At 40.5% G+C, this 15197-nt stretch overlaps 1 protein-coding gene across 3 annotated transcripts in view; it reads left to right on the top strand.

Annotated features, from left to right (window-relative positions):
* Positions 1-542: 542 nt before the first annotated feature.
* The window catches only part of PSAP (prosaposin), a 198167-nt gene continuing 183512 nt past the window's right edge, over positions 543-15197 (top strand). For all 3 annotated transcript variants that reach the window (XM_029609276.1, XM_029609275.1, XM_029609274.1), the window contains exon 1: positions 543-695. In XM_029609276.1, coding sequence (XP_029465136.1) covers positions 656-695 — 40 coding nt within the window. In that variant the 5' untranslated portion in view covers positions 543-655. The remainder of the gene's footprint in view (positions 696-15197) is intronic.

Raw genomic sequence — 15197 nt, 5'->3', positions numbered from 1 at the left:
TATTGGCATTACTTTTGGGATCATTTGGTTGTACCTCGCTTTGCGCACAGCTTTCTAGTCACAAAAGTTTAAAATAAATAGTCATGTGGAAGGACATAGGCAAAGATTCTACTCCGTGCGTCCAAGTGTACGGAATTTTCACAGTTGAAAGTTGGCAACCCTAGCAGCGAGTAGGGATCGGCTCCATACAGACGACTAGCTCGATCTCCTGACAAAGACTACGAACACAACACTCCCTCCTCCGTCTATTGTATTTATTTATTTTATTTATTTATTTATAGATTCTTTTATACCGCGGTAGGTATAGACATACATCACCTCGGTTTACAGTGAAACAATAAATTAGCAACAGGCTTTACATGTAACAGTTGTAATCAATCTAAGAGGCACAGTAAGAGCACAGATCGTCTCTCTCCCCTTCCCACTCGCGGTTGCTACACCGAATGCCTGGACGGACGGGCGCGGCGTTGGGCGGTACGGTTCGTGGCACGTGACCGGCAGGAGGTGCTGAGTCAGGGTCAGCTGACGCAGGGGATTGTGGGTGCTGCTGCAAAAGGATCAGCTGATGCCCTCGGCTGCAGAGTAGCAGCGAGCAGAAGGCGTCGGCATCGAGAAGAGTTGAGGGCGGACAGCGTCTCTAGTCACTGCGCGAGTCATGAAGCAGCTACTTGTTTTTCCCCTCTTTCTGACCGCAGGTAAAGGAGTCGGGCTTACAGGAAATAAGTCTGGGGTTGGTGCGGGTGAGAAATAACCCACGCTGCTCTGCGTGGGTAAAACCGGACGAAAGGCGAACAGCACCCGGTCGCTGTGTGGGACAGAAAGGAGGAAGTAATAGCCCCCTGGCCGGTATCCGGCCATCCCGAGGTGTTGCGGTGGGGGTTACTGGATAGGGAGCGGGGCGGAAGCTTTCCTTCTCTTCCTCGCCTCCGCGAGAGATCTCCAGTGCAGTTTCTTGCTTTCCTCGGGGATTTTCACTTTTGCTGTGTAAAGAAAAATATTAAGTTTGTTTTGGGGTCAGTGAGATGCTGCTTACTGCTTTCGCTTTCTTTTATGTGAGCCGGGTCTTTGTCTGATCGCGTGCGTTTCTGGGGCCCTGGCCCTGTGCAGTATCTGGGAAAGCTGGAGGAGGGAGAGCGGGGACTGATTGGACTGAGTAGTTAATTGCGGGGGCTGATTTAATTACTAATCAAAACAGCCTTGTGACTTAGTGCGTGTTTTTGCACAGTCGTTTTCCGGTAAGGTTTCACTCTGTGTATGTGTCGCGTGGTTAATGCTGCAATTTGGAAGCAAGGTAAAGTTTTTTTTCTTTGCTACGCGTGGTTTTCAATTGAGTGGGAAATTTTTTACCAGGAATTGATATAGACCACCATTACAGTAAAATTTGTTCATGGCAGCAAACATTGTGGATTAATATTTTTGCTAGTTTACTATTGATCATACTGAGCCTTTGTTATGCTTGTATTTCGTTAAGTGCTTTTAGCATTTATGGCAATATCTGCTACAAAATTGGTTATTAAATCATAGAACTTCATACATACTTAATAAACAACTCGGTATAAGTTAATAATAAGCCATCGAATTGCTAAAAAAAACAATCGGGGGTGGGAACCTTAGTAAACACAATTGTGTGGACCTTTATCTAAATCATGGTCATTCTATGTTTTTGCATGTGAAGTTTTGGTTAAAGGAAAATTTTAAATATAAAAAATTCAGTAAACCAATAAATCCTCCTTTAGAAAATTCACTTTTAAAGTAAAAATATTTAAGGACCATCATACTGACATCTGATCACCAAATGGTGTGTGATCAAGAATATAATCGGTCCATACGCATTATTCAAAATGTGATGTTCACTAGTGTCCAATCTGTTTATTTTTTCTATTTAAATTGTAAATAAAATTGTATTTAACACAAAGCATAGTCTGCCTGACATGGAGCTGTATTTCAACTAAATCTGCATCAGGGGACGTTAAAACATGCTGTGTTTTACTGGTCATACATCTTGTGCTTTCAAATCTTCTGGCTCTTTTAAGCATCCATTTTGTGCTTTCAATGTCACATGATCTGTAAAAGAGGAAACACATCATGCAGCATCCAATCAGAACACTTCACTTAAACACTCCTGGAAACAAAGAGATGTCAATCTTCTTGTGCAGTTTCAGATAATGCCCAATCAAATAAGTGAATACCATTTAAATCCCTGGATGGCACAGGTTTGGTGTTTTGTTTTTAAAGCAAGAAAATCCATAATTGTTCTCAAATTCAAGGCTGCTACCAAATTATCTTCATGCCACATGGGAGTAACTTGCTCACTGACTTTTTCAAATTGTAAAATTCATGATTGAAGGAAATACTAAGGGTGCCTGAATTTTCTATGTAAGCAGCTGCAATCTTCAGTTATTCTAGCTCCGACTGCCCATTTTATTGGGCCAATATACATTTTGTTATAAGGTCAGATGATCAAATGAGCATTTACAATCTACCATTCAGGCTGATACAGAAAAATGTGCAGGAGAGCCGGCGAGCGTACAGTACAGGCCTCGCTCCTGGGTGTGCGATTCAGGAGGATGGCCAATGCAAATTACAGCCCAAGGTAAAAAGAGGTGCTAGGGACACTAGCGCTTCCCTAGTGCCTCCTTTTTGACAGGAGCGGCGGCTGTCAGCGGGTTTGACAGCCGACGCTCAATTTTGCCGGCGTCTGTTCTCAAACCCGCTGACAGCCATGGGTTTGAAAAACGTCTTCCGACCCGCGGGCCAATTTTTATTTTTGGGGCCTCTGACTTAATATCGCTATGATATTGAGTAGGAGGGTGTACAGAAAAGCAGTTTTTTTCTGCTTTTTTTTTAATTTTAATTTTTTTGCTTTCTGGATCACGCAGGAATAACTAATAGGGCCATCAACATGCATTTGCATGTTGCGGGCACTATTAGTTTAGGGGGGTTGGCAGTGTGTTTTTGACGTGCTATTACCCCTTACTGTATAAGGCAGTGGTCCCCACACCTGTCCTGGAGGGCCACCAGCCAGTCGGGTTTCTGGGATATCCTCAATGAATATGCATGAGAGAAAATTTGCATGTTATGGAGGCAGTGGATGCAAATTTTCTCTCATGCATATTCATTGAGGATATCCCAGAAACCCGACTGGCTGGTGGCCCTCCAGGACAGGTGTGGGGACCACTGGGGGTAAAAGCTAGCGCATCAAACGCGCAGCCAAACCTGGGCTAACAGTGCGTGCTGTACTGTATTGGCCCGTTTGTGTTTGAAAATTGCCCCTGTTAGAATGTGTCCATACTAGACTTGCAAATGTCTGGCTACAAAACTAATTTGCATTACTGTCTCACCACAGGTAATCATGATCTCACTAACATTTTTAATATTGTGCTCTTGGATGTACACTATACATAAAATTGTTTCCATTTCTCCATGTCTGTGAATGGCAGCAGTATCAAGTGCTTTGTTAGTTCATGTGTTGCATTTTTATAAGTTCTGCTCTGTTGTAGCTTGTTTATATGATGTTGATTTGACAATTTGCATATGAAACAGAGGGTAAACAGTTTTGATAGCAGTGATCACATAATCCCAACTCTGAAATCTAGCTAAGTCCAGAGACTGCTGCTTAAAATACTGAGGATCCAAACATTTTGTATTTTTTTTTTGTGTGCTTTTATATATCGAAATTTTGGAAATATCCTTCACTCTGGTTTACATATACAACAACCTGTTACATTAAACCATATCATACATATTGGTAACAAACTACAGTAAACCATAACATAGTGGAATATTAACAATGAAATACTGTAACAGTTTGGAACATTGGTAGCAGATAAATATAATAGCATTTGCATGTCTCAAATGCAAAAATAATTGGCAGACTTCTTTTTAATTTCCTAGGGGTGATGACTCTGAAAACAACTTGATGAGATTCATGGGGAGGGAGATATATTCTAAAAAAAATATTCATGAAAAGAAGATTGTGTACAAAGTACACAGGTTCCTAGCACTACAACTCTCGGTCAGCCCCATACAAAAACACTAGCATCAGAAAATTTTACTTGCCCTCTGACCAAGAATAACATTTCTTGTGTTTAAAAAAAATACAAAAAACACAGTTCTTCCTACAAATTTCTTTGCATTGGGAGATAAATGCTTTTAGCATGGGATTTACACAGCACCTTACTATCTTGTATGCAAAACTTGCATCAGGAGTAAATTTTGAACATACAATCTGCACAAATGCAGACAAAACTGTGTGCTCTATCGAGTGCCATCTTGTTGCATCAGCTTCCAAAGTTGGGGTAAAATACCTTGGTAAGAACCAGGCCACATGCATTTTCAGTCTCACGTAGTTGGTGAAATATAGTGAAGGGCCTCTTGTGAAGATTTCAACACTCAAGATGGTAAATTCTAGGATATGCTGTATCATATTTTATTTATGCAAACTCAACAAAATTGGAATAACAAGCTAAACTTTTACAGCATTATTAAACTTGGTCTCCATTTGCCTACCTACTTGTGAAAACAGGCTCCCAGATTTGGTTTTATGGTTGCCATCTGATTTCTGAACAGCTACTTTGAAGCCTGTTTTACAGCTACTGGGATCTGGGTAAACTCCAGGATAAGTGCAGGACTGCAAGGCAGGATACTGGACTAAACTCTGCCCTTGCGTTCTGGGGGACACTAGGTCTTTGTGGTGGCATTACATTTTGGTGAGTCAGGATAGGCTGGAGCAAGGCTGAGCAGGCTGGAAGAAAGAGCAGGAACTGGGACAGGATACAAGCACAGACTGGACTTGTTGTACCCTACCCAGCCTCAGACAGGACTGGATATGGTGGTCAGGACCAGACAAGAATAGGCAAGACAACACAACATAAAAGCCCCAAGGCATCAAGACTGTGGAAGCCTGTAGGCCACTAAGCTATAAGCAGGAAGGCCACAAGGCAGGATACAAGACTAGATCAGGCCCATAGGCCATAAGAAAAGGCTTAGATAAGCCACAGAGCGAGGGACAAGGAGGCCTGGAGGTCACAAGGCAAAGTACAGGACAAGAATGGCCAGGTCAGAGAGCCAAGGATGACTTTATGAAGAGGCAAAGTGGTTCTGGCAAGGCTGGGTTACATAGGCCTGAGATGTGGCAAGAGCAGTGAGGAGAAGCTGTAGCATGGCTGGTGAGGCTTGCAGAAGGCCTCTGCATGTGTGGAGTCATGACAGGTGAATCTGTGTCGGCCTGATACTTCTGCCATCTACAGATGAAAATCTGATCCCAGTATTTGAGTCAGTGGCAAGCACAAAATGTAGTATCAAAATAGTGCTGGGGGTAAAACAAGCTAATTTAATAGCTGCAAAACAGCTGAGAAGTCAAATATTAAACTTATAATGAAGAAATCATCATTGATTTTTTTTTTCTTGCCCTAGGATAAAGTAATGCAAATTGCTGTTAGTCTACTTTGAATGCAACGAAGAGAGGTTAGCAAATAGAAACTTATATTTTGATCACCCATGTAAAGCTTACTCTATGCTTATGGCCAGGGACACAAGAACACTTAGACTTAGTAAAAAGTATAATGTATTTTTATTAGTCAATTTAAGTGTTCTCGGGAGATGCTTGGTGCCCTTAGTCTTACAAACTGACCAGCATCTCCCTGGATACAGGAAGTGACTCTTGTTTTATAGATAACATTCAAATACAGGAAAAGGATAGAATGTTCTAGAGATTTGCATGACTGCCCAAAGGATCATTTACATAAGTTGTAATGTCAACTGCATGATTAAATCATCGCTAACTATCCCTGATTGGCTTCCCAGGATGTGTAGCCCATTTCCCATGGCTTTCTTTGTTCTGTTAAACTCTTCACTGGTCAAGGTAATCAACACATCTGTAACTATGTTGATTACAAACTCCTGAGAATAGTGCCTGAAGCTCCCCTGTGGTTTCTTCTTTGTGACTCTATGAATAGACATCACCTGTCTGGTGCCAGCTTGCCTGCCTCCACAGATATCCAGGGACATTCTGTAAGTCATGCTCAGTCACCTAGAGTCCATTCAGCCCAGGCAGGCCAAAGACACACAGAGGCTTCTGGGGATTTCCTTCTCCATGTTGGTTTTCTGTTCAGGCATACTTCTCACCCATCAATCCTGCCAAACTCCTCCCCTTCCTACTATCTTTAAATACTTTTTATGATTCATTTATTTTTGGCCAGTGTCATCTTTTGCTTATGTTCTACCTGAGGAAGAGAAGATTAGCTCTTGAAAACTAGTCCAATAAAAAGGTAGCTCCTCAAATTATTATTTTTTTTTTTATATTTAACATTCCTCTTACCATGAACAATATGTATGTATTAACCACATGGTAGGTAACAGGCACACAAAGGGGTTGAACTGGAGTAAGTTGTTTGCTACTGCTCATAAGTTGTTTTTTTTTTTTTTTTTCAATCGACCCTACAACTGTCCATTCATGGAATTTTCATATTCATAATTCAGTCATCTTTAAAAAAAAAAAACAAAACAAAAAAAAAAAACCTAAAGTGGAGTTTCACATTTACTTACCTCCTGCTTGAATCTGAAATGGCTGAACTCTTAGGGAGTTGCCTTAGGAAATTTCAAGATTTCAATAGGTGAACAGTTTGTAGGTGGATGTTATTGTCCAGAGAATGGGGCTGGAAGAAAAGTGTGTGTATATATAAAATAGGGCTGGAATTTATTTAGGAAATTTTATATTCCGCTGAGCCTCAAGTCTCGGCGGACTACAGCAAACATACATATTCAACTAACAGAAAGATGACAAGTTTACTCCGATTACTTCATGCTTTATATATGGACAGGCATCCAGTGAGAGAGGATCCCAGCCCCAAATCTAAGATAGCAAAAGCTGGAATGAATAAATAGGATTTAAGGAACTTTCTGAAATAGAGCAGGTCTGTTTTGGTTTTCAACTCCTTAGGGAGGTTATTCTATGGAGTAGGGCCTGCTATGTGGAAAATACGTCTTCTAGACTTGGTTAGTCATACAAGTCAGAGATGGGGTCTCGTAAGTATTGTGGAGATGACAGGCAGACTGATATTTCCGGATTGTTGAAGCTGAACAAGGAGAGGGTGAGTTCATAATGGGCCTTAAAAGACCCACATTAATGTTTTGAACTTTGAGCCAGCTGATGGGTAATTGGTGCAAATTAGCTAGGATTGGAGAGGTGATTGTGCAATAGGGTTCCAGTGATGAGTTGTAGTTTTTGTATAAGCTGAAGTACCTGTAAGTGAGAATTAGGAAGACCTAGGAATCGGAGCATTTCAATAGTCCAGCAATTGATAAAACAAGGGCTTGTGTAACAGTAGGGGAATTGTAGTGGTTTTAAAAGGCATAGTGACTGCAGTAGCATGTCAGTGTGGAGTCGCAGAGACAGTAGTCATTGACAACCCCCAAATTGCATGCTCTTAATTGAAGGACATGCCATTCCAATTCAAAGGAGAAATGGGAGGAGAATTCCTCCAGCTGAATATGGGATAAAAGCACAATTTCAGTTCCCTTAATGTTAAGGGCTAACCAGTTCTGCATTCATTCCTTAATCTTTGTCAGACGCACAGATAATGTTTCTAGTGCCAGAGCAAAGGAAGAGGGGAAAAAACCTGTATATCATCTGCATATAGTTTGAATGAACAGTCAGTCAGAACAGAATAGCAAGGTAGATGTTGAAGAGAGGAGAAAGAGAAGAGCCCTGAGGGGGATGCCTGTGGTGAGTGGATATAATATAGAGGAAGTGTCTCCAATTACTTTGTATTGACAATGAGAGAGGAAAGAAAACCAGGAATGGACTGTGGACAAGATACCTAGTGCTTCCAAGTGACTAAGCGGTAGATCACGATTGAGGATGTCAAAAGCTAACGATATATCCAATAAGATGAGTATTCGGTATCAGTCAAAACCTTCAAGAATCACATCAAAACTGGAAAGTAGTAACTACTTATGTTGTGAGCAAAATCCAAATTGTGAACAATTAAGGAGATGTTGTTCAGGAATTCGTGGAGTTGGATATGGAGAACTTTTTTTTTAAATTTTTTTTCCCAATACATTTTGAATGTAGTGGCAAGAAGGAAATGGGATGATGGAGTCTAAATTACCGGTAGCTATCTTTAATACAAGACAGATAATAGCACCTTTCAGAGAAGTGGGCAAGGCACCCTCAGGTCCATTTCTTACCGAGATTGTCAGTGCTTGTCTATCTCTGAGTGAAGAACATTGACATAAAGAGTACAAGTTGAATGAGCAAAAGTTATCTTTCATGAGCCCTGGAATTTCAGTGACTTCAGCACATGCCATGAGGCATTAGAGAGGGGTAATGTGTTGATTTAGTGGCAATGTTTAAGGGGTTTGCTCAGATAGTGAATTCTTTTTCAATCTTCTTGGAGAAAAATGAGGCAAATGTTTCACACAAGGATTGTGATGCACTTAAAGAATTATTGGTAAATGAGGTGACCAGAGAGTGAACTCACCTGAACAACTCACAAGACTGTGAAGCAACTGCAGAGGAGATAGTCATGAGCTGAAATCGCAAAAATTGTAGCAAGAATCGTACATTTGTGTCTGATCCTACCATTATTTTCTGATAATGAATTTATTGTAAACCGTCAAGATGGATATTCTCCAAACAACAATATATAAAACTGTTTAAATTAAATCTTCATCCTTTAACTATAAATTTCAAAACTAGTTTCTTTTCAGGATGTTGCTGTTAAGTTTAAAAGTTCTCCTGGTTAACTCAGTCAAGTGGCAATCTCAGCCACACAGGGGATCCATTTCCTTGGATCTGTAAAAGGGTATATCGTATTTGTGTATTCCAGGGATGGGTATGGGGCATGAATAACACTGAAGGGGACACACTGGCTGCCCATCAGGCATGGAAAAAATGGCTATGCTGTCGAATTTTAGTACTGTGGAGGCACTGTAATTTTGGGAGGGAAGGAGCTGCCAGAGCGTAGCGGCATCATGAAGTATGCCACAGTTTACCCATGCAGCCATTTCATTGGGCTGAAGACAAGCAGCTATGATGGGCCTGGGCAGGGAACTGCTTATTCCGCAGCAGAGGTGGACTTGGGAGGAGCCATTGTAATGTTCCACAATCCAGGAAGAACTGGCACCCTTAGGCCTCGACCCTGGAAGAGTTCTGCTGCTTCTGGGTTCCTACCTAGGGGGAGAGATCACAACAGTTGGCTGCCTAGGGGAAAAGAAGTGGTGAAGTAGGGGAGGGTAATGGGCAAAGAGTCCTGAGAGAATTGGGAGGTAGGGAAAAGAGGAAAAAAAAGCAAAAAGTGGCTAAAAAAAAAAGTTAAAACATGAAAAAATAGATGAATAAACTAAGGATACAAAAATAGAAAAATTTTGAAAATGGTAAAAAGGCAAAAAAGAAAATGTTGAGCAGGGTGGAACACCTAAAAAACAAACAAAAAAACCCACTTTTCTGGAACCTGAGGTGGTTTTGTGTGGTATGGACTTTTTTGGTAAAACAAAAAAACCCCACAAAACACATTTTCCAACCCTTATTGTATGTGGCCTGGGTCTGGAGTATGTCTGTGTATTTGTCTGGTTTGCTCTTCTGTATTTACATGCAGTACTGTAAAAATCTGCAAAAAAAGTGAGACCCCTGGAATTGGATTAGGTCTATTGTAATGTGTATTGGGTATGAGTTTGGCCCTCAAAGTCCTAAAACTGAATTACAATTTCAGGATAGTAAATCTCCCATATCAAAACTCCAGTAACTGCCAGCACTCAAATACTTAACCCTCCTTATGAAAAGGAAAAAGTGCAATTATACCAGGCCCTAAAATGCCAATACACCTACTATTAGGGGGAAAAAAAAGACAAGCTGCTATAGATACCTCTTCCTTAGCAGGTTCAGTCAGACATGCAAAATACAAACAGACCCTCACAAAAATGTAGAATAAAGTATTAATAAAAATGTGCAGACAAAAACTGAACTGTTAACCGCAACAGGCCAGCCTATTATGGAGTGCATCAATGGAAAAAACAAATTTACAAATATAATATCTAATTTGAAACAAATTTTGCAAAATCAATAAAATACTTCAAACACCATCCAATATTTAAAACTTAAAGAAGGATAAAAAATCCCGGCTCCTCGTGCCTGGGATTTTATGACTTTCAGATATCCTGAAATTATCGTGAAGTGAGGTGTTCTTCACATTCATTCTCTCTTGATCTCGTGGATAGGGTCACTTGTTTTTTAAATGAATGCACATCCCTGTTTGCTATCCACCTATCATGACACTTTTTAATTTATTTTTATTTTTTATGGTTACTTTCTATGCATGTATTTATTACCTGCCCTTCCTAAAAATTCAGGGCGGCATACAATAAGACACACAGTAAAAAGTGTACATAAAACAAAAACATTTTCTAATTACAAATTTTGTATACTGAAGGAGCCATGATGCAGAGGTAAACTGCATAAATATGCAAACAAATTCTTAAGTGAATTGTCAGAAAATGCTTGCTGAAAGAAAGAGGTCTCTAACTTTTAAACCACTTTGAATTTCTAGTTGTAATGTTAGGGAGAGAATTCCAAAATGTGGGACCATAGATGGAAAAAGAACATTCCCTGGTCACAGAGAAATGTGCAATTTTTGGAGAAGGAATGTCTAAGAGGTATTAGCCAGTATTGCAGAAAGCACGAGCGGGGGTATGAATTCTTAATGGAGACTGTATCCATGGTGAGGTGACCTTCTAAAGAAGGTTATGAATTATTATGGCAGTTTTGTATTGTATTTGATAATGGACAGGAAGCCAATGTAAAGATTTGAAGACTGGTGTTGCGTGATCCCAAATCTATATTCTGGTGCATAAACGTGTAGCGGAGTTCTGTATGATTTGAAGTGAACATACTGTGAATTGTGGAAGTCCAGAAAACAGTGCATTAAAATAATCAAGGCCTGGTAATATCAGACCTTGTAAAACAGTATGAAAACTGGAAGGCTCAAGATGACGAAGTAATCTTAGCTTGAAAAAGGAAGCTTTGACTGCTGATTGTTTGTGGAGTTTCATAGAAAGTTGTGGATCAATGAAAACAAGATTGCAAGCATTTTGAGAAAAATGAAAATCTAAATCATTGTGAGTTAAAGGATGACTGGTTGGGATATGAAGCAGGCCTCCCAAGAGAGAGAACTTCAATCTATTAACATTAAAAGACAGGCTGTGTTGAGTGCCAGTCCTGGACCATATTTAGTGGGGGTTTTTTTTTTTTTAATTCCGCTTTTCGGCACTTCAAAGCGCATATCATAGCAGATTACATTCAGGTACTGTAGGCATTTCCCTATTCCCACAGGGCTTACAGTTTAATTTTGTATCTGAGGCAAAGAAGGGTAAGTGACTGACTTGCCCAAGCTCACAAGGAGCGGCAGTGGGATTTGAACCCTGGTTTCCCCTGGGTTGTAGCCCGCTGCTCCTCCATAGCACAACAGCGAGAGAAGATTTGATTTGTATCATGCCAAGATGATCTCGGAGGAAAAGAAAATGGAATGTATTTAAGAAGGAATCTATTTGGGGGGGGGGGGGAGTGGGGCTCCAACAAATTGCATGACACTTAGGGGGGGGGGCTGGTTCAAAAACCTGCTCATCTGGGTGCATGTTCTCTCATGCCTTTTCATTGGTAGCCCAGGGTGCATTTTATTCAGGTACAGTAAATATTTTCTTAACCCTGTGAGGGTTGTTTATTTTGGATGACTATGATAGTATAGATGTATGTAGCTCCTTTCTAAACCAGGCTGTAAAAACTCCCAGGGGAGGAGCAATGGTATTGGCCCTAGGATAGGAAATGTACTGACCGCTAGCAGGGAAGAGCAATGGTGGCAGCAGACCAGAAACATGGGCTGGTAAAAACCTCAGTTGCAGGGCAGGGAGGAGCAGCCAAAAACCAATTACCTTCTGGGTTACAGAAGGGAGAAAGAGTGTGGGGTTTTGAGAGGGTAGGAGAAGAAACGTGGGAAGGAAAAAAATGTAAATTAACTCCAGCTCTGGAGGTGGAGTAAATTTACATTTTTTCCTTCCCACGTTTCTTCTCCTACCCTCTCAAAACCCACACTCTTTCTATATATATAGTTCTAATCCCAAACACAAAAAAAAGTATATAGGGATAAGTGGAGCAGAACATGATTAGCTAGAGGATTGTGTGTGTGTATGTGTATATATATGTGTGTGTATAATATGGGTAATTCCTTTACTTTTTGGTGAACAGACTTTGCCAATTTCTGTAATATGTAAGCGATACACTTTTCCTAGAAATGCACATTTCTCCCTAGGGTGCCCTTTTTGTATGCCACATAGATTACATTCTCATTAGAATATTGCATCAAGCACACATGGGATGTGGATATGTGTGCGTTAGGAAAATGGTTTTTTTGTTTTGTCTTATTACATCAACGTGTTTATTAAAAAAAAAAAAAAAACAAAAAAAAAAACCATTTTTTTTACTATCTCTATTCTTAGAGCATATCAAGACAGTTTGCAGCCTGCCAGATATCCCAATCAGTTATCTAGAGAGGTCTGCAAATCATCATTCCACTTTCCTATCATAGAGGAGGGGTCCTGTCTGTGGACTGGCCCATGTCAGTGATGGTTATAAATGTACAAACTAGCCCTGCCTGTATGATCACTAACAAATCTTTCCAAAGTATGGGAATCTTGGTTCTGGCCATCCCTGTCCCTCAGCATCTCCAGTACTCAACTCAATTGATAAATAAATGGACCATATTTATTTGCAATGTGGGATGTCCATTAATTTTGAGGAGGTGGCAGTTCTGTCTCCCCCCTTTACATTTGCCAAAGGTGCTGCAACCCATGCACTTGCCAGTCCCACATATCCAGGGGGGAAAAATAGTAAAGTCCAGGGCTTTTTGTTTTTGGGGTGTAGGTTTTTTTTTTTGCACTTAGGGTATATTAGAGTAACCCAAATCTGAGCGTTCCAGGCTTTTACATATGTTTTCATATACGTGCAATAGCAGGATCTTCTGAGTGGAGGGAGAAAGAAGGTGAAGTTAAGAACATGAGTTCTATCCCTCTCTGTGCCTGTGCTAGTTGAAGCCATGAATGCAAAACTTTGGATTGAACCACTCCCATACAAACATAATCCTTGTTGCCCGGTAGTAGTAACACAGAACCGAACGTCCCATTCAACTCTGCAACTTAGGCCTACAGCAGTGTTTCTAAACCCTCTCCTGGAGGCACACCTAATCAGTCACATTTTCAAGATATCCATAATGACTATGCTTGAGACTTGTATGCAGACTTATCTCATGCATATTGATTGTGGCAATCCTGAAAACACATCTAAGAACATAAGAAACTGCCATGCTGGGTCAGACCAAGGGTCCATCAAGCCCAGCATCCTGTTTCCAACAGAGGCCAAAACCAGGCCACAAGAACCTGGCAATTACCCAAACACCAAGAAGATCCCATGCTACTGTTGCAATTAATAGTGGCTATTCCCTAAGTAAAATTGATTAATAGCCATTAATGGACTTCTCCTCCAAGAACTTATCCAAACCTTTTTTGAACCCAGCTACACTAACTGCACTAACCACATCCTCTGGCAACAAATTCCAGAGCTTTATTGTGCGTTGAGTGAAAGAATTTTCTCAGATTTGTCTTAAATGTGCTACTTGCTAACTTCATGGAATGCCCCCTAGTCCTTCTATTATTCGAAAGTGTAAATAACAGTCACATCTATTCGTTCAAGACCTCTCATGATCTTAAAGACCTCTATCATATCCCCCCTCAGCCGTCTCTTCTCCAAGCTGAACAGCCCTAACCTCTTCAGCCTTTCCTCATAGGGGAGCTGCTCCATCCCCTGTATCATTTTGGTTGCCCTTCTCTGTACCTTCTCCATCGCAACTATATCTTTTTTGAGATGCGGCAACCAGAATTGTACACAGTATTCAAGGTGCGGTCTCACCATGGAGCAATACAGAGGCATTATGACATTTTCTGTTTTATTAACCATTCCCTTCCCAATAATTCCTAACATTCTGTTTGCTTTTTTGACTGCTGCAGCACACTGAGCTGACAATTTTAAAGTATTATCCACTATGATGCCTAGATCTTTTTCCTGGGTGGTAGCTCCTAATATGGAACCTAACATTGTGTAACTACAGCAAGGGTTATTTTTCCCTATATGCAGCACCTTGCACTTGTCCACATTAAACTTCATCTGCCATTTGGATGCCCAATCTTCCAGGCTCGCAAGGTCTTCCTGTAATGTATCACAATCCGCTTGTGATTAATCTGAATAATTTTGTTTCGTCCACATGATTTATAACCTCACTTGTCTTAGTACAGATCCCTGTTGCACTCCACTGTTTACCCTTTTCCGCTGAACACTTCACTTTTGCAGCTGCACCTCTCAGTTTTTTCAATTTTCCTCATTTTATCAGTTTCCCATATGAAAATTTAGTGTTAGAGCTCTAGATTTACTTATTGTCCCCCTTCCAGTTATTAGTTTAAATTTGATCATGTTATGATCACTGTTGCCAAGTGGCCCCACCACAGTTACCTCTCATCAAATCCTACATTCCACTAAGAAGTAAATCTAAAATAGCTCCCTCCCTTGTTTGTTTCCTGAACCAATTGCTCCATGAAGCAGTCATTTATTACATCCAGGAACTTTTGTCTCTAGCAAGTTCTGATGTTACTCCAATATTGACTGAGTAAATGTAATTGAAATCTCCCATTATTATTGCACTGCCAAATTGGTTAGCTTCCCTGATTTTTCTCTTAGCATTTCATCATCTGTCTGACCATTTTGGCGAGGTTGACAGGAGTATACTACAGTCACTATACTCTTACCCAACACATGTGGGATTTCTACTGAGCATTTAGTCTCTTGTATGATCTTTTTATCCTGTTGGACTCTATACCCTCGTGGACATAAAGTTCCACACCCCCACCAAGTTGATCCTCCCTATCATTGCGATATAATTTGTACCCTGATAGATGATTTTGGGGTTAAGGGGCATTTAGGGAAGACTTATTAATCTGCTACACTTTTTTTTTGGAAAGGGTGAATAAGCATGTGGATAAAGGTCAACCAGTATATATGGTTTATTTGGATTTTCAGAAGGTGTTTGACAAAGTCACTCATGAGAGGCTTCTTAGACTAAAAAGTCCTTGGATAGGAGGTGAAATAATTTTTATGGATT

Source organism: Rhinatrema bivittatum, chromosome 7, assembly GCF_901001135.1.
Source record: "Rhinatrema bivittatum chromosome 7, aRhiBiv1.1, whole genome shotgun sequence".
Taxonomy (NCBI): Eukaryota; Metazoa; Chordata; class Amphibia; order Gymnophiona; family Rhinatrematidae; genus Rhinatrema; species Rhinatrema bivittatum.
This window is presented reverse-complemented; position numbering and strand designations above follow the sequence as displayed.